Genomic DNA, 22,690 nt, shown 5'->3' with positions numbered 1-22,690 from the left:
TGCGAGAGGTCACGGCACAGGGCATGAGCGTGCGAGAGGTCACGGCACAGGGCATGAGCGTGCGAGAGGTCACGGCACAGGGCATGAGCGTGCGAGAGGTCACGGCACAGGAAATGAGCGTGCGAGAGGTCACGGCACAGGATATGAGCGTGCCAGGGCACCACTCCGATTGGAAAACCCACGGCTACGTTCATGTAACATAGAGTGATGCCGAGCAGAGCCACTCCTGTGTGTACGGCTGACGCAACATCCGGGTGACACGGCGCTGGGTGACACGGCGCTGGGTGACGCGGCGCTGGGTGACGCGGCGCTGGGTGACGCGGCTGTGCCACTGGGCCTCAGAAATGCCACGTCATTAAAAGCCACGTCCCCCGGAGCCCACTTCTCCTTTCCATCCCGGGCGCCGCACTCGAGGAAATAGTGATCTTATTATAGCACGAGAGAGTTACACACTATACACAGTGTACCCGGCACCTCCCTGTACTGCACACACTATACACAGTGTACCCGGGCACCTCTCTGTACTGCGCACACTATACACAGTGTACCCGGGCACCTCCCTGTACTGCGCACACTATACACAGTGTACCCGGGCACCTCTCTGTACTGCGCACACACTATACACAGTGTACCCGGGCACCTCTCCGTACTGCGCACACACTATACACAGTGTACCCGGGCACCTCTCTGTACTGCGCACACTATACACAGTGTACCCGGGCACCTCTCTGTACTGCGCACACACTATACACAGTGTACCCGGGCACCTCTCCGTACTGCGCACACACTATACACAGTGTACCCGGGCACCTCCCTGTACTGCGCACACTATACACAGTGTACCCGGGCACCTCTCTGTACTGCGCACACTATACACAGTGTACCCGGGCACCTCCCTGTACTGCGCACACTATACACAGTGTACCCGGGCACCTCTCTGTACTGCGCACACACTATACACAGTGTACCCGGGCACCTCTCCGTACTGCGCACACACTATACACAGTGTACCCGGGCACCTCTCTGTACTGCGCACACTATACACAGTGTACCCGGGCACCTCTCTGTACTGCGCACACACTATACACAGTGTACCCGGGCACCTCTCCGTACTGCGCACACACTATACACAGTGTACCCGGGCACCTCTCTGTACTGCGCACACTATACACAGTGTACCCGGGCACCTCCCTGTACTGCGCACACACTATACACAGTGTACCCGGCACCTCCCTGTACTGCGCACACTATACACAGTGTACCCGGGCACCTCTCCGTACTGCGCACACTATACACAGTGTACCCGGCACCTCTCCGTACTGCGCACACTATACACAGTGTACCCGGGCACCTCTCTGTACTGCGCACACTATACACAGTGTACCCAGGCACCTCTCTGTACTGCGCACACTATACACAGTGTACCCGGGCACCTCTCCGTACTGCGCACGCTATACACAGTGTACCCGGGCACCTCTCCGTACTGCGCACACTATACACAGTGTACCCGGCACCTCTCTGTACTGCGCACACTATACACAGTGTACCCGGGCACCTCTCTGTACTGCGCACACTATACACAGTGTACCCGGGCACCTCTCTGTACTGCGCACACTATACACAGTGTACCCGGCACCTCTCTGTACTGCGCACACTATACACAGTGTACCCGGCACCTCCCTGTACTGCGCACACACTATACACAGTGTACCCGGCACCTCTCTGTACTGCGCACACTATACACAGTGTACCCGGGCACCTCTCTGTACTGCGCACACTATACACAGTGTACCCGGCACCTCCCTGTACTGCGCACACTATACACAGTGTACCCGGGCACCTCTCTGTACTGCGCACACTATACACAGTGTACCCGGCACCTCTCCGTACTGCGCACACTATACACAGTGTACCCGGGCACCTCTCTGTACTGCGCACACTATACACAGTGTACCCGGGCACCTCTCTGTACTGCGCACACTATACACAGTGTACCCGGCACCTCTCTGTACTGCGCACACTATACACAGTGTACCCGGGCACCTCCCTGTACTGCGCACACTATACACAGTGTACCCGGCACCTCTCTGTACTGCGCACGCTATACACAGTGTACCCGGGCACCTCTCTGTACTGCGCACACACTATACACAGTGTACCCGGGCACCTCCCTGTACTGCGCACACTATACACAGTGTACCCGGCACCTCTCTGTACTGCGCACACTATACACAGTGTACCCGGGCACCTCCCTGTACTGCGCACACTATACACAGTGTACCCGGGCACCTCTCTGTACTGCGCACACTATACACAGTGTACCCGGGCACCTCTCTGTACTGCGCACACACTATACACAGTGTACCCGGGCACCTCTCTGTACTGCGCACGCTATACACAGTGTACCCGGCACCTCTCTGTACTGCGCACACTATACACAGTGTACCCGGGCACCTCCCTGTACTGCGCACACTATACACAGTGTACCCGGGCACCTCCCTGTACTGCGCACGCTATACACAGTGTACCCGGGCACCTCTCTGTACTGCGCACACACTATACACAGTGTACCCGGCACCTCTCTGTACTGCGCACGCTATACACAGTGTACCCGGGCACCTCTCTGTACTGCGCACACACTATACACAGTGTACCCGGCACCTCTCTGTACTGCGCACACTATACACAGTGTACCCGGGCACCTCTCCGTACTGCGCACACTATACACAGTGTACCCGGCACCTCTCTGTACTGCGCACACACTATACACAGTGTACCCGGGCACCTCTCTGTACTGCGCACACACTATACACAGTGTACCCGGGCACCTCTCTGTACTGCGCACACACTATACACAGTGTACCCGGGCACCTCTCTGTACTGCGCACACTATACACAGTGTACCCGGCACCTCTCTGTACTGCGCACACACTATACACAGTGTACCCGGCACCTCCCTGTACTGCGCACACTATACACAGTGTACCCGGGCACCTCTCTGTACTGCGCACACTATACACAGTGTACCCGGGCACCTCTCTGTACTGCGCACACTATACACAGTGTACCCGGGCACCTCCCTGTACTGCGCACACTATACACAGTGTACCCGGGCACCTCTCTGTACTGCGCACACTATACACAGTGTACCCGGGCACCTCTCTGTACTGCGCACACTATACACAGTGTACCCGGGCACCTCCCTGTACTGCGCACACTATACACAGTGTACCCGGCACCTCTCCGTACTGCGCACACTATACACAGTGTACCCGGCACCTCTCTGTACTGCGCACGCTATACACAGTGTACCCGGGCACCTCTCCGTACTGCGCACGCTATACACAGTGTACCCGGGCACCTCTCTGTACTGCGCACACTATACACAGTGTACCCAGGCACCTCTCTGTACTGCGCACGCTATACACAGTGTACCCGGGCACCTCTCTGTACTGCGCACACTATACACAGTGTACCCGGGCACCTCCCTGTACTGCGCACGCTATACACAGTGTACCCGGGCACCTCTCTGTACTGCGCACACACTATACACAGTGTACCCGGCACCTCTCCGTACTGCGCACACTATACACAGTGTACCCGGCACCTCTCCGTACTGCGCACGCTATACACAGTGTACCCGGGCACCTCTCTGTACTGCGCACACACTATACACAGTGTACCCGGCACCTCTCCGTACTGCGCACGCTATACACAGTGTACCCGGCACCTCTCTGTACTGCGCACACTATACACAGTGTACCCGGCACCTCTCCGTACTGCGCACACTATACACAGTGTACCCGGCACCTCTCTGTACTGCGCACACTATACACAGTGTACCCGGGCACCTCTCTGTACTGCGCACACTATACACAGTGTACCCGGCACCTCCCTGTACTGCGCACGCTATACACAGTGTACCCGGGCACCTCTCTGTACTGCGCACACTATACACAGTGTACCCGGGCACCTCCCTGTACTGCGCACACTATACACAGTGTACCCGGGCACCTCTCTGTACTGCGCACACTATACACAGTGTACCCGGGCACCTCCCTGTACTGCGCACGCTATACACAGTGTACCCGGGCACCTCTCCGTACTGCGCACACTATACACAGTGTACCCGGCACCTCTCTGTACTGCGCACACTATACACAGTGTACCCGGGCACCTCTCTGTACTGCGCACACACTATACACAGTGTACCCGGGCACCTCTCTGTACTGCGCACACTATACACAGTGTACCCGGCACCTCCCTGTACTGCGCACACTATACACAGTGTACCCGGGCACCTCTCTGTACTGCACACACTATACACAGTGTACCCGGGCACCTCTCCGTACTGCGCACGCACTATACACAGTGTACCCGGCACCTCTCTGTACTGCGCACACACTATACACAGTGTACCCGGGCACCTCTCCGTACTGCGCACACACTATACACAGTGTACCCGGCACCTCCCTGTACTGCGCACACTATACACAGTGTACCCGGCACCTCTCCGTACTGCGCACACACTATACACAGTGTACCCGGCACCTCCCTGTACTGCGCACACTATACACAGTGTACCCGGCACCTCTCTGTACTGCGCACACTATACACAGTGTACCCGGCACCTCCCTGTACTGCGCACACTATACACAGTGTACCCGGGCACCTCTCTGTACTGCGCACGCTATACACAGTGTACCCGGCACCTCCCTGTACTGCGCACACTATACACAGTGTACCCGGCACCTCCCTGTACTGCGCACACTATACACAGTGTACCCGGCACCTCCCTGTACTGCGCACACTATACACAGTGTACCCGGGCACCTCCCTGTACTGCGCACGCTATACACAGTGTACCCGGCACCTCTCTGTACTGCGCACACTATACACAGTGTACCCGGGCACCTCCCTGTACTGCGCACGCTATACACAGTGTACCCGGCACCTCTCTGTACTGCGCACAGCTATACACAGTGTACCCGGCACCTCTCTGTACTGCGCACACTATACACAGTGTACCCGGCACCTCTCCGTACTGCGCACACACTATACACAGTGTACCCGGGCACCTCTCTGTACTGCGCACACTATACACAGTGTACCCGGCACCTCTCTGTACTGCGCACGCTATACACAGTGTACCCGGCACCTCCCTGTACTGCACACACACTATACACAGTGTACCCGGCACCTCTCTGTACTGCGCACACTATACACAGTGTACCCGGCACCTCTCTGTACTGCGCACGCTATACACAGTGTACCCGGCACCTCCCTGTACTGCACACACGCTATACACAGTGTACCCGGGCACCTCTCTGTACTGCGCACACTATACACAGTGTACCCGGGCACCTCCCTGTACTGCGCACACTATACACAGTGTACCCGGGCACCTCCCTGTACTGCGCACACTATACACAGTGTACCCGGGCACCTCCCTGTACTGCGCACACACTATACACAGTGTACCCGGGCACCTCCCTGTACTGCGCACACTATACACAGTGTACCCGGGCACCTCTCTGTACTGCGCACACACTATACACAGTGTACCCGGGCACCTCCCTGTACTGCGCACGCTATACACAGTGTACCCGGGCACCTCTCTGTACTGCGCACACTATACACAGTGTACCCGGGCACCTCCCTGTACTGCGCACACTATACACAGTGTACCCGGCACCTCTCTGTACTGCGCACACTATACACAGTGTACCCGGGCACCTCTCTGTACTGCGCACACACTATACACAGTGTACCCGGGCACCTCTCTGTACTGCGCGCACTATACACAGTGTACCCGGCACCTCTCTGTACTGCGCACACTATACACAGTGTACCCGGCACCTCTCCGTACTGCACACACTATACACAGTGTACCCGGGCACCTCCCTGTACTGCGCACACTATACACAGTGTACCCGGGCACCTCTCTGTACTGCGCACACACTATACACAGTGTACCCGGGCACCTCTCCGTACTGCGCACACTATACACAGTGTACCCGGGCACCTCTCTGTACTGCGCACGCTATACACAGTGTACCCGGGCACCTCTCCGTACTGCGCACACTATACACAGTGTACCCGGGCACCTCTCCGTACTGCGCACACTATACACAGTGTACCCGGGCACCTCTCCGTACTGCGCACACTATACACAGTGTACCCGGGCACCTCTCCGTACTGCGCACACTATACACAGTGTACCCGGCACCTCCCTGTACTGCGCACACTATACACAGTGTACCCGGCACCTCTCCGTACTGCACACACTATACACAGTGTACCCGGGCACCTCTCCGTACTGCGCACACTATACACAGTGTACCCGGGCACCTCTCCGTACTGCGCACACTATACACAGTGTACCCGGGCACCTCTCTGTACTGCGCACACACTATACACAGTGTACCCGGCACCTCTCCGTACTGCGCACGCTATACACAGTGTACCCGGGCACCTCTCTGTACTGCGCACACTATACACAGTGTACCCGGGCACCTCTCTGTACTGCGCACACTATACACAGTGTACCCGGGCACCTCTCTGTACTGCGCACACTATACACAGTGTACCCGGGCACCTCTCCGTACTGCGCACACCACTATACACAGTGTACCCGGGCACCTCTCCGTACTGCGCACGCTATACACAGTGTACCCGGGCACCTCTCCGTACTGCACACACTATACACAGTGTACCCGGGCACCTCTCCGTACTGCGCACACTATACACAGTGTACCCGGGCACCTCTCTGTACTGCGCACACTATACACAGTGTACCCGGGCACCTCTCTGTACTGCGCACACTATACACAGTGTACCCGGCACCTCTCTGTACTGCGCACACTATACACAGTGTACCCGGCACCTCTCTGTACTGCGCACACACTATACACAGTGTACCCGGGCACCTCTCTGTACTGCGCACACTATACACAGTGTACCCGGGCACCTCCCTGTACTGCGCACACTATACACAGTGTACCCGGGCACCTCTCTGTACTGCAGCACACTATACACAGTGTACCCGGCACCTCTCCGTACTGCGCACACTATACACAGTGTACCCGGCACCTCTCTGTACTGCGCACACTATACACAGTGTACCCGGGCACCTCTCCGTACTGCGCACACTATACACAGTGTACCCGGGCACCTCTCCGTACTGCGCACACTATACACAGTGTACCCGGGCACCTCTCCGTACTGCGCACACTATACACAGTGTACCCGGGCACCTCTCCGTACTGCGCACACTATACACAGTGTACCCGGGCACCTCCCTGTACTGCGCACACTATACACAGTGTACCCGGGCACCTCTCCGTACTGCGCACACTATACACAGTGTACCCGGGCACCTCTCCTGTACTGCGCACACTATACACAGTGTACCCGGGCACCTCTCCGTACTGCGCACACTATACACAGTGTACCCGGGCACCTCTCCGTACTGCGCACGCTATACACAGTGTACCCGGGCACCTCTCTGTACTGCGCACACTATACACAGTGTACCCGGGCACCTCCCTGTACTGCGCACACACTATACACAGTGTACCCGGGCACCTCTCCGTACTGCGCACGCACTATACACAGTGTACCCGGGCACCTCCCTGTACTGCGCACGCTATACACAGTGTACCCGGGCACCTCTCTGTACTGCGCACGCTATACACAGTGTACCCGGCACCTCTCTGTACTGCGCACACTATACACAGTGTACCCGGGCACCTCTCCGTACTGCGCACACTATACACAGTGTACCCGGCACCTCTCTGTACTGCGCACGCTATACACAGTGTACCCGGGCACCTCTCCGTACTGCGCACACTATACACAGTGTACCCGGGCACCTCTCTGTACTGCGCACGCTATACACAGTGTACCCGGCACCTCTCCGTACTGCGCACACTATACACAGTGTACCCGGCACCTCTCCGTACTGCGCACACTATACACAGTGTACCCGGGCACCTCTCTGTACTCCGCACACTATACACAGTGTACCCGGGCACCTCTCTGTACTGCGCACACTATACACAGTGTACCCGGGCACCTCTCTGTACTGCGCACACTATACACAGTGTACCCGGGCACCTCCCTGTACTGCGCACACACTATACACAGTGTACCCGGGCACCTCTCCGTACTGCGCACGCACTATACACAGTGTACCCGGGCACCTCTCTGTACTGCGCACACTATACACAGTGTACCCGGCACCTCTCTGTACTGCGCACACTATACACAGTGTACCCGGGCACCTCTCTGTACTGCGCACACTATACACAGTGTACCCGGGCACCTCTCTGTACTGCGCACGCTATACACAGTGTACCCGGGCACCTCCCTGTACTGCGCACACACTATACACAGTGTACCCAGGCACCTCTCTGTACTGCGCACACTATACACAGTGTACCCGGGCACCTCTCCGTACTGCGCACACTATACACAGTGTACCCGGGCACCTCTCCGTACTGCGCACACTATACACAGTGTACCCAGGCACCTCTCTGTACTGCGCACACTATACACAGTGTACCCGGGCACCTCTCCGTACTGCGCACACTATACACAGTGTACCCGGGCACCTCTCTGTACTGCGCACGCTATACACAGTGTACCCGGCACCTCTCCGTACTGCGCACACTATACACAGTGTACCCGGGCACCTCTCTGTACTGCACACACTATACACAGTGTACCCGGGCACCTCTCTGTACTGCGCACACTATACACAGTGTACCCGGGCACCTCCTGTACTGCACACACTATACACAGTGTACCCGGCACCTCTCTGTACTGCGCACGCTATACACAGTGTACCCGGGCACCTCTCCGTACTGCGCACACTATACACAGTGTACCCGGCACCTCTCTGTACTGCGCACACTATACACAGTGTACCTGGGCACCTCTCTGTACTGCGCACACTATACACAGTGTACCCGGCACCTCCCTGTACTGCGCACACTATACACAGTGTACCCGGGCACCTCTCTGTACTGCGCACACTATACACAGTGTACCCGGGCACCTCTCTGTACTGCGCACACTATACACAGTGTACCCGGGCACCTCTGTACTGCGCACACTATACACAGTGTACCCGGGCACCTCCCTGTACTGCGCACACTATACACAGTGTACCCGGGCACCTCTCCGTACTGCGCACGCTATACACAGTGTACCCGGGCACCTCTCTGTACTGCGCACACTATACACAGTGTACCCGGGCACCTCTCTGTACTGTGCACACTATACACAGTGTACCCGGCACCTCCCTGTACTGCGCACACTATACACAGTGTACCCGGGCACCTCTCTGTACTGTGCACACTATACACAGTGTACCCGGCACCTCCCTGTACTGCGCACACTATACACAGTGTACCCGGGCACCTCTCTGTACTGCGCACCACTATACACAGTGTACCCGGGCACCTCTCTGTACTGCGCACACACTATACACAGTGTACCCGGCACCTCCTGTACTGCGCACACACTATACACAGTGTACCCGGGCACCTCTCTGTACTGCGCACACTATACACAGTGTACCCGGGCACCTCTCCGTACTGCGCACACTATACACAGTGTACCCGGGCACCTCCCTGTACTGCGCACACACTATACACAGTGTACCCGGCACCTCTCTGTACTGCGGCACACTATACACAGTGTACCCGGGCACCTCTCGTACTGCGCACACTATACACAGTGTACCCGGGCACCTCTCTGTACTGCGCACATCTATACACAGTGTACCCGGGCACCTCTCTGTACTGCGCACACTATACACAGTGTACCCGGGCACCTCTCTGTACTGCGCACACTATACACAGTGTACCCGGGCACCTCTCTGTACTGCGCACACTATACACAGTGTACCCGGCACCTCTCTGTACTGCGCACACTATACACAGTGTACCCGGGCACCTCCTGTACTGCGCACACTATACACAGTGTACCCGGGCACCTCTCTGTACTGCGCACACTATACACAGTGTACCCGGGCACCTCTCCGTACTGCGCACACTATACACAGTGTACCCGGCACCTCTCTGTACTGCGCACACTATACACAGTGTACCCGGGCACCTCTCTGTACTGCGCACACTATACACAGTGTACCCGGCACCTCTCCGTACTGCGCACACTATACACAGTGTACCCGGGCACCTCTCTGTACTGCGCACACTATACACAGTGTACCCGGGCACCTCTCTGTACTGCGCACACTATACACAGTGTACCCGGCACCTCTCCGTACTGCGCACGCTATACACAGTGTACCCGGGCACCTCTCTGTACTGCGCACACTATACACAGTGTACCCGGCACCTCCCTGTACTGCGCACACTATACACAGTGTACCCGGGCACCTCTCCGTACTGCGCACGCTATACACAGTGTACCCGGGCACCTCTCTGTACTGCGCACACTATACACAGTGTACCCGGCACCTCTCCGTACTGCGCACACACTATACACAGTGTACCCGGGCACCTCCCTGTACTGCGCACACTATACACAGTGTACCCGGGCACCTCTCTGTACTGCGCACACACTATACACAGTGTACCCGGGCACCTCTCTGTACTGCGCACACACTATACACAGTGTACCCGGCACCTCTCCGTACTGCGCACACACTATACACAGTGTACCCGGCACCTCTCTGTACTGCGCACACTATACACAGTGTACCCGGCACCTCTCTGTACTGCGCACACTATACACAGTGTACCCGGCACCTCTCCGTACTGCGCACACTATACACAGTGTACCCGGGCACCTCTCCGTACTGCGCACGCTATACACAGTGTACCCGGCACCTCTCTGTACTGCGCACACTATACACAGTGTACCCGGGCACCTCCCTGTACTGCGCACACTATACACAGTGTACCCGGGCACCTCTCTGTACTGCGCACACACTATACACAGTGTACCCGGGCACCTCTCTGTACTGCGCACACTATACACAGTGTACCCGGCACCTCTCTGTACTGCACACACTATACACAGTGTACCCGGGCACCTCTCTGTACTGCGCACACTATACACAGTGTACCCGGGCACCTCTCTGTACTGCGCACACTATACACAGTGTACCCGGGCACCTCTCCGTACTCCGCACACTATACACAGTGTACCCGGGCACCTCTCTGTACTGCGCACGCTATACACAGTGTACCCGGGCACCTCTCCGTACTGCGCACACTATACACAGTGTACCCGGCACCTCTCCGTACTGCGCACACACTATACACAGTGTACCCGGGCACCTCTCTGTACTGCGCACACTATACACAGTGTACCCGGGCACCTCTCTGTACTGCGCACGCTATACACAGTGTACCCGGCACCTCTCTGTACTGCGCACACACTATACACAGTGTACCCGGGCACCTCTCTGTACTGCGCACACTATACACAGTGTACCCGGGCACCTCTCTGTACTGCGCACACACTATACACAGTGTACCCGGGCACCTCTCTGTACTGCGCACCACTATACACAGTGTACCCGGGCACCTCCTGTACTGCGCACACTATACACAGTGTACCCGGGCACCTCTCTGTACTGCGCACACTATACACAGTGTACCCGGCACCTCTCTGTACTGCGCACACTATACACAGTGTACCCGGCACCTCTCTGTACTGCACACACTATACACAGTGTACCCGGCACCTCTCTGTACTGCGCACACTATACACAGTGTACCCGGCACCTCTCTGTACTGCGCACACTATACACAGTGTACCCGGCACCTCTCTGTACTGCACACACTATACACAGTGTACCCGGGCACCTCTCTGTACTGCGCACGTATACACAGTGTACCCGGGCACCTCTGTACTGCGCACACTATACACAGTGTACCCGGGCACCTCTCGTACTGCGCACACACTATACACAGTGTACCCGGCACCTCTCTGTACTGCGCACACTATACACAGTGTACCCGGCACCTCTCTGTACTGCGCACACTATACACAGTGTACCCGGGCACCTCTCTGTACTGCGCACACTATACACAGTGTACCCGGCACCTCTCCGTACTGCGCACACTATACACAGTGTACCCGCACCTCTCTGTACTGCGCACACACTATACACAGTGTACCCGGCACCTCTCCGTACTGCGCACACTATACACAGTGTACCCGGGCACCTCCCTGTACTGCGCACACTATACACAGTGTACCCGGCACCTCTCTGTACTGCGCGCACACTATACACAGTGTACCCGGGCACCTCTCTGTACTGCGCGCACACTATACACAGTGTACCCGGCACCTCTCTGTACTGCGCACACTATACACAGTGTACCCGGGCACCTCTCCGTACTGCGCACGCTATACACAGTGTACCCGGGCACCTCTCTGTACTGCGCGCACACTATACACAGTGTACCCGGGCACCTCTCTGTACTGCGCACGCTATACACAGTGTACCCGGGCACCTCTCCGTACTGCGCACACTATACACAGTGTACCCGGGCACCTCCCTGTACTGCGCACACTATACACAGTGTACCGGCACCTCCCTGTACTGCGCACGCTATACACAGTGTACCCGGGCACCTCTCTGTACTGCGCACACTATACACAGTGTACCCGGGCACCTCTCTGTACTGCGCGCACACTATACACAGTGTACCCGGGCACCTCTCCGTACTGCGCACACTATACACAGTGTACCGGGCACCTCCCTGTACTGCGCACACTATACACAGTGTACCCGGGCACCTCTCTGTACTGCGCGCACACTATACACAGTGTACCCGGGCACCTCTCTGTACTGCACACACTATACACAGTGTACCCGGGCACCTCTCTGTACTGTGCACACTATACACAGTGTACCCGGGCACCTCCCTGTACTGCGCACACTATACACAGTGTACCCGGCACCTCTCTGTACTGCGCACACTATACACAGTGTACCCGGCACCTCTCTGTACTGCGCACACTATACACAGTGTACCCGGGCACCTCTCTGTACTGCGCACTACTATACACAGTGTACCCGGCACCTCTCTGTACTGCGCACACTATACACAGTGTACCCGGGCACCTCTCCGTACTGCGCACACTATACACAGTGTACCCGGCACCTCCTGTACTGCGCACACTATACACAGTGTACCCGGGCACCTCTCCGTACTGCGCACACTATACACAGTGTACCCGGGCACCTCTCCGTACTGCGCACACACTATACACAGTGTACCCGGGCACCTCTCCGTACTGCGCACACTATACACAGTGTACCCGGCACCTCTCTGTACTGCGCACACTATACACAGTGTACCCGGGCACCTCTCTGTACTGCGCACACTATACACAGTGTACCCGGGCACCTCTCTGTACTGCGCACACTATACACAGTGTACCCGGCACCTCTCTGTACTGCGCACACTATACACAGTGTACCCGGGCACCTCCCTGTACTGCGCACACTATACACAGTGTACCCGGGCACCTCTCTGTACTGCGCACACTATACACAGTGTACCCGGCACCTCTCCGTACTGCGCACACTATACACAGTGTACCCGGGCACCTCTCTGTACTGCGCACACTATACACAGTGTACCCGGCACCTCTCTGTACTGCGCACACTATACACAGTGTACCCGGGCACCTCTCTGTACTGCGCACGCTATACACAGTGTACCCGGGCACCTCTCTGTACTGCGCACGCTATACACAGTGTACCCGGGCACCTCTCTGTACTGCGCACGCTATACACAGTGTACCCGGGCACCTCTCTGTACTGCGCACGCTATACACAGTGTACCCGGGCACCTCCCTGTACTGCGCACGCTATACACAGTGTACCCGGGCACCTCTCTGTACTGCGCACGCTATACACAGTGTACCCGGGCACCTCTCTGTACTGCGCACACTATACACAGTGTACCCGGGCACCTCCCTGTACTGCACACGCTATACACAGTGTACCCGGGCACCTCTCTGTACTGCGCACACACTATACACAGTGTACCCGGGCACCTCTCTGTACTGCGCACGCTATACACAGTGTACCCGGGCACCTCTCTGTACTGCGCACGCTATACACAGTGTACCCGGGCACCTCTCTGTACTGCGCACACACTATACACAGTGTACCCGGGCACCTCTCTGTACTGCGCACGCTATACACAGTGTACCCGGGCACCTCTCCGTACTGCGCACACTATACACAGTGTACCCGGCACCTCTCTGTACTGCGCACACTATACACAGTGTACCCGGCACCTCTCCGTACTGCGCACGCTATACACAGTGTACCCGGGCACCTCTCTGTACTGCGCACACTATACACAGTGTACCCGGCACCTCTCCGTACTGCGCACACACTATACACAGTGTACCCGGGCACCTCTCTGTACTGCGCACGCTATACACAGTGTACCCGGGCACCTCTCTGTACTGCGCACACTATACACAGTGTACCCGGCACCTCTCCGTACTGCGCACACTATACACAGTGTACCCGGGCACCTCTCCGTACTGCGCACACTATACACAGTGTACCCGGGCACCTCTCCGTACTGCGCACGACACTATACACAGTGTACCCGGCACCTCTCTGTACTGCGCACACTATACACAGTGTACCCGGCACCTCTCTGTACTGCGCACACTATACACAGTGTACCCGGGCACCTCTCCGTACTGCGCACACTATACACAGTGTACCCGGGCACCTCTCTGTACTGCGCACACTATACACAGTGTACCCGGCACCTCTCCTGTACTCGCACACTATACACAGTGTACCCGGGCACCTCCTGTACTGCGCACCTATACACAGTGTACCCGGGCACCTCTCGTACTGCGCACACTATACACAGTGTACCCGGGCACCTCTCGTACTGCGCACACTATACACAGTGTACCGGGCACCTCTCTGTACTGCGCACACTATACACAGTGTACCCGGCACCTCTGTACTGCGCACGCTATACACAGGTACCCGACCTCTCCGTACTGCGCACACTATACACAGTGTACCCGGGCACCTCCCTGTACTGCGCACACTATACACAGTGTACCCGGGCACCTCTCTGTACTGCGCACACTATACACAGTGTACCCGGGCACCTCTCGTACTGCGCACAGCTATACACAGTGTACCCGGGCACCTCTCTGTACTGCGACACACTATACACAGTGTACCCGGGCACCTCTCTGTACTGCGGCACACTATACACAGTGTACCCGGGGCACCTCTCTGTACTCCGCACCACGCTATACACAGTGTACCCGGGCACCTCTCTGTACTGCGCACGATATACACAGTGTACCCGGCACCTCTCTGTACGGCGCACACTATACACAGTGTACCCGGGCACCTCTCTGTACTGCGCACACTGCGCACACACTATACACAGTGTACCCGGGCACCTCTCCGTACTGCGCACGCTATACACAGTGTACCCGGGCACCTCTCTGTACTGCGCACACTATACACAGTGTACCCGGGCACCTCTGTACTGCGCACACTATACACAGTGTACCCGGGCACCTCTCCGTACTCCGCACACGGCGCTGGTACCTGGGTCCGGGTCGGCTACTTACTGCGCTGGTTGGGACGCGTGATCCTCCTCGTTGGAGCTCAGCAGGCGCATCAGTTTGGATCGCTGCGTGTCGTCCAGCGGGAAGAGGCTGCTGTAATCCTGGGGGGGGGGGAGGTTACGTTTAGGGGTCCGCCTTCCGCGACATGAACGCCGGGGGGGGGGGGGGGGGGCGGAGGTTACGTTTAGGGGTCCGCCTTCCGCGACATGAACGCCGGGGGGGGGGGGGGGGGCGGGGGCGGAGGCTACGTTTAGGGGTCCGCCTTCCGCGACATGAACGCCGGGGGGGGAGGGGGGGCGGAGGCTACGTTTAGGGGTCCGCCTTCCACGACATGAACGCTGGGGGGGGGGGGGGGGAGGTTACGTTTAGGGGTCCGCCTTCCACGACATGAACGCTGGGGGGGGGGGGGGGGCCGAGGTTACGTTTAGGGGTCCGCCTTCCGCGATATGAACGCCGGGGGGGGGGGGGGGGGGGGGGGCGGAGGTTACGTTTAGGGGTCCGCCTTCCGCGATATGAACGCCGGGGAGGGGCGGAGGTTACGTTTAGGGGTCCGCCTTCCGCGATATGAACGCCGGGGAGGGGCGGAGGTTACGTTAGGGGTCCGCCTTCCGCGATATGAACGCCGGGGAGGGGCGGAGGTTACGTTTAGGGGTCCGCCTTCCGCGATATGAACGCCGGGGAGGGGCGGAGGTTACGTTTAGGGGTCCGCCTTCCGCGATATGAACGCCGGGAGGGGTCGGCTGCCCGAACCACGCTGGGTCCCTTATTTACTGTAATAAGGGATCGCGGAGTGACCTGTCTGGTATATATCTATCTATATATTTCTGAAACCGTCGTATGTGTCTCCCTGTCCCTAGCGGCAATCGCATTGGCCCTTGGGCCCGTCACTCCGCCTCAGGCCAATGAGATTGGTCCCTTGGCCCTGCCCGCCCCCCGCCACACCTCTCATTGGCCTGAGGCGGAGTGACGGGCCAAAGGTCGGTCACACACACACACACACACACACACACACACACACACACACACACACACCACACACACACACACACACACACACACACACACACACACACACACACACAGAGTCCCTCTGTCTCCCCCCCCCCCCCATCAAGTGCGCCCGCCCTGCCATCTACAGCACCTACCCACCATCAAGGCAGGCACTGCCATCTACAGCACCTACCCACCATCAAGGCCAGGCACTGCCATCTACAGCAGCTACCCACCATCAAGGCCAGGCACTGCCAACTACAGCACCTACCCACCATCAGGCCAGGCACTGCCATCTACAGCAGCTACCCACCATCAAGGCCAGCACTGACAACTACAGCACCTACCCACCATCAAGGCCAGGCACTGGCCATCTACAGCAGCTACCCACCATCAAGGCCAGGCACTGCCATCTACAAGCACCTACCCACCATCAAGGCCAGGCACTGCCATCTACTGCACCTACCCACCATCAAGGCCAGCACTGCCATCTACTGCACCTACCCACCATCAAGGCCAGGCACTGCCATCTACTGCACCTACCCACCATCAAGGCCAGGCACGGCCATCTACTGCACCTACCACCATCAAGGCAGGCACTGCCATCTACTGCACCTACCCACCATCAAGGCAGGCACTGCCATCTACTGCACCTACCCACCATCAAGGCCAGGCACTGCCATCTACTGCACCTACCCACCATCAAGGCCAGGCACGGCCATCTACTGCACCTACCCACCATCATGGCCAGGCACTGCCATCTACTGCACCTACCCACCATCAAGGCCAGGTACTGCCATCTACTGCACCTACCCACCATCAAGGCCAGGCACGGCCATCTACTGCATCTACCCACCATCAAGGCCAGGCACGGCCATCTACAGCACCTACCCACCATCAAGGCCAGGCACTGCCATCTACAGCACCTACCCACCATCAAGGCCAGGCCCTGCCATCTACTGCACCTACCCACCATCAAGGCCAGGCACTGCCATCTACAGCAGCTACCCACCATCAAGGCCAGCACTGCCATCTACAGCACCTACCCACCACCAAGGCCAGGCACTGCCATCTACTGCACCTACCCACCATCAAGGCCAGGCACTGCCATCTACTGCACCTACCCACCATCAAGGCCAGGCACGGCATCTACTGCACCTACCCACCATCAAGGCCAGGCACTGCCATCTACTGCACCTACCCACCATCAAGGCCAGGCACTGACATCTACAGCACCTACCCACCCATCAAGGCCAGCACTGCCATCTACAGCAGCTACCCACCATCAAGGCCAGGCACTGACATCTACAGCACCTACCCACCATCAAGGCCAGGCACTGCCATCTACAGCAGCTACCCACCATCAAGGCCAGGCACTGCCATCTACAGCACCTACCCACCACCAAGGCCAGGCACTGCCATCTACTGCACCTACCCACCATCAAGGCCAGGCACTGCCATCTACAGCACCTACCCACCATCAAGGCCAGGCACTGCCATCTACTGCACCTACCCACCATCAAGGCCAGGCACTGCCATCTACAGCACCTACCCACCATCAAGGCAGGCACTGCCATCTACTGCACCTACCCACCATCAAGGCCAGGCACTGCCATCTACCAGCAGCTACCCACCATCAAGGCCAGGCACTGCCATCTACTGCACCTACCCACCATCAAGGCCAGGCACTGACATCTACAGCACCTACCCACCATCAAGGCCAGCACTGCCATCTACAGCAGCTACCCACCATCAAGGCCAGGCACTGCCATCTACTGCACCTACCCACCATCAAGGCCAGGCACTGACATCTACAGCACCTACCCACCATCAAGGCCAGGCACTGACATCTACAGCACCTACCCACCATCAAGGCCAGGCACTGCCATCTACAGCAGCTACCCACCATCAAGGCCAGGCACTGCCATCTACAGCACCTACCCACCACCAAGGCCAGGCACTGCCATCTACTGCACCTACCCACCATCAAGGCCAGGCACTGCCATCTACAGCACCTACCCACCATCAAGGCCAGGCACTGCCATCTACAGCACCTACCCACCATCAAGGCCAGGCACTCCCATCTACTGCACCTACCCACCATCAAGGCCAGGCACGGCCATCTACTGCACCTACCACCATCAAGGCCAGGCACTGCCATCTACAGCACCTACCCACCATCAAGGCCAGGCACTGCCATCTACAGCACCTACCCACCATCAAGGCCAGGCACTGCCATCTACTGCACCTACCCACCATCAAGGCCAGGCACTGCCATCTGCTGCACTTATTCCCTCACCTGCCGCCTCTGTCTCTCCACATACGGCTTAGAGTGTGAGCTCTGCGGGCAGGGAGTTTCCTTTCCTCCCGCCTGACCTTGCTGCGCTTATTGTGTTATAGTTCCCTGCGCTTATTATCTCTTGGTAAAGCGCAGAGTACACCGTGTGTGCTAAGACACACACACAGTCACACACAGTCACACACAGTCACACACAGTCACACACAGTCACACACAGTCACACACAGTCACACACAGTCACACACAGTCACACACAGTCACACACAGTCACACACACACAGTCACACACACACAGTCACACACACACAGTCACACACACACACAGTCACACACACACAGTCACACACACACAGTCACAGTCACACACACACACAGTCACACACACACACAGTCACACACACACAGTCACACACACACAGTCACACACACACAGTCACACACACACAGTCACACACACACAGTCACACACACACAGTCACACACACAGTCACACACACACACAGTCACACACACACACAGTCACACAGTCACACACACACAGTCACACACAGTCACACACACACAGTCACACACACAGTCACACACACAGTCACACACACACAGTCACACACAGTCACACACACACAGTCACACACACACAGTCACACGCACACACAATCACACGCACAGTCACACAGTCACACGCACAGTCACACAGGTCACACACACAGTCACACACAGTCACACGCACAGTCACACACAGTCACACACACCTCTATGTCCTCTCTGTGTCTCTTCCTCTGCCGGGGAGAGAGCTGTCCTTTGTTGTGGGTGGAGTAAGATGTCATTGCGCACCAGACAGACAACCTGTAGGAGGGGAAATCAACGACACACATCAACACAACACAGCGACACACGTCTCACATCAACACAACACAGCGACACACGTCTCACATCAACACAACACAGCGACACACGTCTCACATCAACACAACACAGCGATACACGTCTCACATCAACACAACACAGCGACACACGTCTCACATCAACAAAACACAGCGACACACGTCTCACATCAACACACGCGACACGTCTCACATCAACTAACAAGAGGTCACTGTCACCCTGCGTGTAGCCGTGTCACCCTGCGTGTCATGTGTCACCCTGCGCGTCACACTGAGTCATTGTCACCCGGCGCATCCCCGCGTCACCCTGCGCGTCACACAGTCATTGTCACCCTGCGTGTCCCCGTGTCACCCTGCGCGTCACACTGAGTCATTGTCACCCTGCGCGTCCCCGTGTCACCCTGCGCGTCCCCGCATCACCCTGCGCGTCCCTCTCTTGCCCCCTCACTTTGCCAGCGCCCTGCCCGGGGGGTCCATCAGCGTGTGCCACGTGGCGGAGTCCGTGAGCAGCGCGGGCAGCACGTGGCCCAGCAGGGTGAGGGTGAGCTGTGGCATGTCCAGGCAGAAGATGGCGTACAGAAGCTCCACAGCGCGCAGCGCGAACTCCATGCGCGTCTCCGTCAGCAGCTCCTGCGGCGGGGGGCAGAGGGGAAACGCCTGTCACCCCCCACCGTGCCGGTCCTGCCCCCGCCGTGCCCCCCCCCACTGCACACCCTGCCCTGCTCCTGCCGTGCCCCCCCCCACACTGCACCCCTTGCCATGCTCCCCCCCCACTGCCCTCTCCCACCCCCCCGCATCTTGAGCAGGTTGTTGCAGAACCCGAAGACACCTCCCTTGCCCTGCTCTCTCCCCTCCTCATGCTCCCCCCCCGCACCTTGACCAGGTTGTTGCAGAACCAGTAGACGCCCCCCTCTTGCCTGCTTTCCTCCCCCCCTCTTGCCTGCTCTCCCCCCCTCTTGCCTGCTCTCTCCCCCCTCGTACTCCCCCCCTCTTGCCTGCTCTCTCCCCCCCTCGTGCTCCCCCTCCTCTTGCCTGCTCTCTCCCCCCCTCGTGCTCCCCCCTCTTGCCTGCTCTCTCCCCCCCTCCTCGTGCTCCCCCCCGCACCTTGACCAGGTTGTTGCAGAACCAGTACACGCCCCCTCCCCCCGCGTGCTCCCCCCTCCCCTCCTCCCCCCTCCCCTCCTCGTGCTCCCCCCTGCACCTTGACCAGGTTGTTGCAGAACCAGTAGACGACCCCCTCCCCTCCTCGTGCTCCCCCCTCCCCTCCTCGTGCTCCCCCCTCCACCTGCGTGCTCCCCCCTGCACTTCACCAGGTTGTTGCAGAACCAGTAGACGCCCCCTCCCACCACGTGCTCCCCCCCTCCCCTCCTCGTGCTCCCCCGCGTGCTCCCCCCCTCCCCCCTCGTCCTCCCCCCTCACCTTCACCAGGTTGTTGCAGAACCAGTAGACGCCCCCCTCTCCCTGCGTGCTCCCCCCCGCGTGCTCCCCCCGCACCTTCACCAGGTTGTTGCAGAACCAGTAGACGCCCCCTCCCCCCCGGGTGCTCCCCCCCTCGTGCTCCCCCGCCCCTTCACCAGGTTGTTGCTGAACCAGTAGACGCCCCCCTCCCCCCCTCGTGCTCCCCCCCCCCGCACCTTCACCAGGTTGTTGCAGAACCAGTAGACGCTCCCCTCCCCCCCGGGTGCTCCCCCCTCCCCCCTCCCCTCCTCGTGCTCCCCCCTCCCCTCCTCGTGCTCCCCCCTCCCCTCCTCGTGCTCCCCCCTGCACCTTGACCAGGTTGTTGCAGAACCAGTAGACGCCCCCCTCCCCTCCTCGTGCTCCCCCCCTCCCCCTGCGTGCTCCCCCCTCCTCGTGCTCCCCCTGCACCTTCACCAGGTTGTTGCAGAGCCAGTAGACGCCCCCCTCCACCACGTGCTCCCCCCCTCCCCTCCTCGTGCTCCCCCGCGTGGCTCCCCCCCTCCCTCCTCGTGCTCCCCCCCTCGTCCTCCCCCCTCACCTTCACCAGGTTGTTGCAGAACCAGTAGACGCCCCCCTCTCCCTGCGTGCTCCCCCCCGCGTGCTCCCCCCGCACCTTCACCAGGTTGTTGCAGAACCATTAGACGCCCCCCTCCCCCCCGGGTGCTCCCCCCGCCCCCTCACCAGGTTGTTGCAGAACCAGTAGACGCCCCCCTCCCCCCCTCGTGCTCCCCCCCCCCCGCACTTCACCAGGTTGTTGCAGAACCAGTAGACGCCCCCATCCCCTCCGGGTGCTCCCCCCCTCGTGCTCCCCCCCCCCCGCACCTTCACCAGGTTGTTGCAGAACCAGTAGACGCCCCCCTCCCCCCCGGGTGCTCCCCCCTCCCCCCCGCGTGCTCCCCCCCGCACCTTCACCAGGTTGTTGCAGAACCAGTAGACGCCCCCCTCCCCCCGGGTGCTCCCCCCCTCGTGCTCCCCCCCCCCCCCCCGCACCTTGACCAGGTTGTTGCAGACCAGTAGACGCCCCCATGTGCAGCAGGGTGTCGAAGACGTGCAGCGAGCGGCTGTCCACCCAGCCCTTGCCCAGCGTGGCGCTGAACGCCCCCGCAGCACCTCCTTGATGGCTTCTTGGGGGGCAGCAGGTGGAGGTAGGGCACGGAGTCGCTGCCCGTGGCCGGGAACTTGATCCGCGTGGCCGTCTGCTGCAGGACCTCGGCGCACATGTGCTCCAGGATCGAGCTCATTATCACCACGCTGCCGGGGGGGGGGGGGGGCAGGGAGGGCAAGAGAGATAGGGGGGGGAGAGGGGCAAGAGAGGGGGGGAGAGGGGCAAGAGGGGGGGGAGAGTGGCAAGAGAGGGGGGGGAGAGGGGCAAGAGAGGGGGGGAGAGGGGAAAGAGAGGGGGGGGAGAGGGACAAGAGAGGGGGGGGGAGATCGG

The 22,690-nt window shown here is 58.9% G+C and overlaps 1 protein-coding gene across 1 annotated transcript in view; it reads right to left on the bottom strand.

Annotated features, from left to right (window-relative positions):
• The window catches only part of MED24 (mediator complex subunit 24), a 28,108-nt gene extending 5,607 nt beyond the window's left edge, over positions 1–22,501 (bottom strand). Inside the window, exons 1-6 of the mRNA XM_075580136.1 lie at positions 22,281–22,501; positions 21,565–21,601; positions 20,246–20,427; positions 19,666–19,759; positions 15,643–15,725; positions 312–331 (exon numbers count right to left, since the gene is read on the bottom strand). Coding sequence (XP_075436251.1) covers positions 312–331; positions 15,643–15,725; positions 19,666–19,759; positions 20,246–20,427; positions 21,565–21,601; positions 22,281–22,282 — 418 coding nt within the window. The 5' untranslated portion in view covers positions 22,283–22,501. The remainder of the gene's footprint in view (positions 1–311; positions 332–15,642; positions 15,726–19,665; positions 19,760–20,245; positions 20,428–21,564; positions 21,602–22,280) is intronic.
• Positions 22,502–22,690: the final 189 nt, after the last annotated feature.

Source organism: Ascaphus truei, chromosome 23 (assembly GCF_040206685.1).
Source record: "Ascaphus truei isolate aAscTru1 chromosome 23, aAscTru1.hap1, whole genome shotgun sequence".
Classification (NCBI taxonomy): Eukaryota; Metazoa; Chordata; class Amphibia; order Anura; family Ascaphidae; genus Ascaphus; species Ascaphus truei.
Note: the sequence above shows the minus strand (reverse complement) of the source record. Positions and strands in the feature narration are given on the sequence as shown.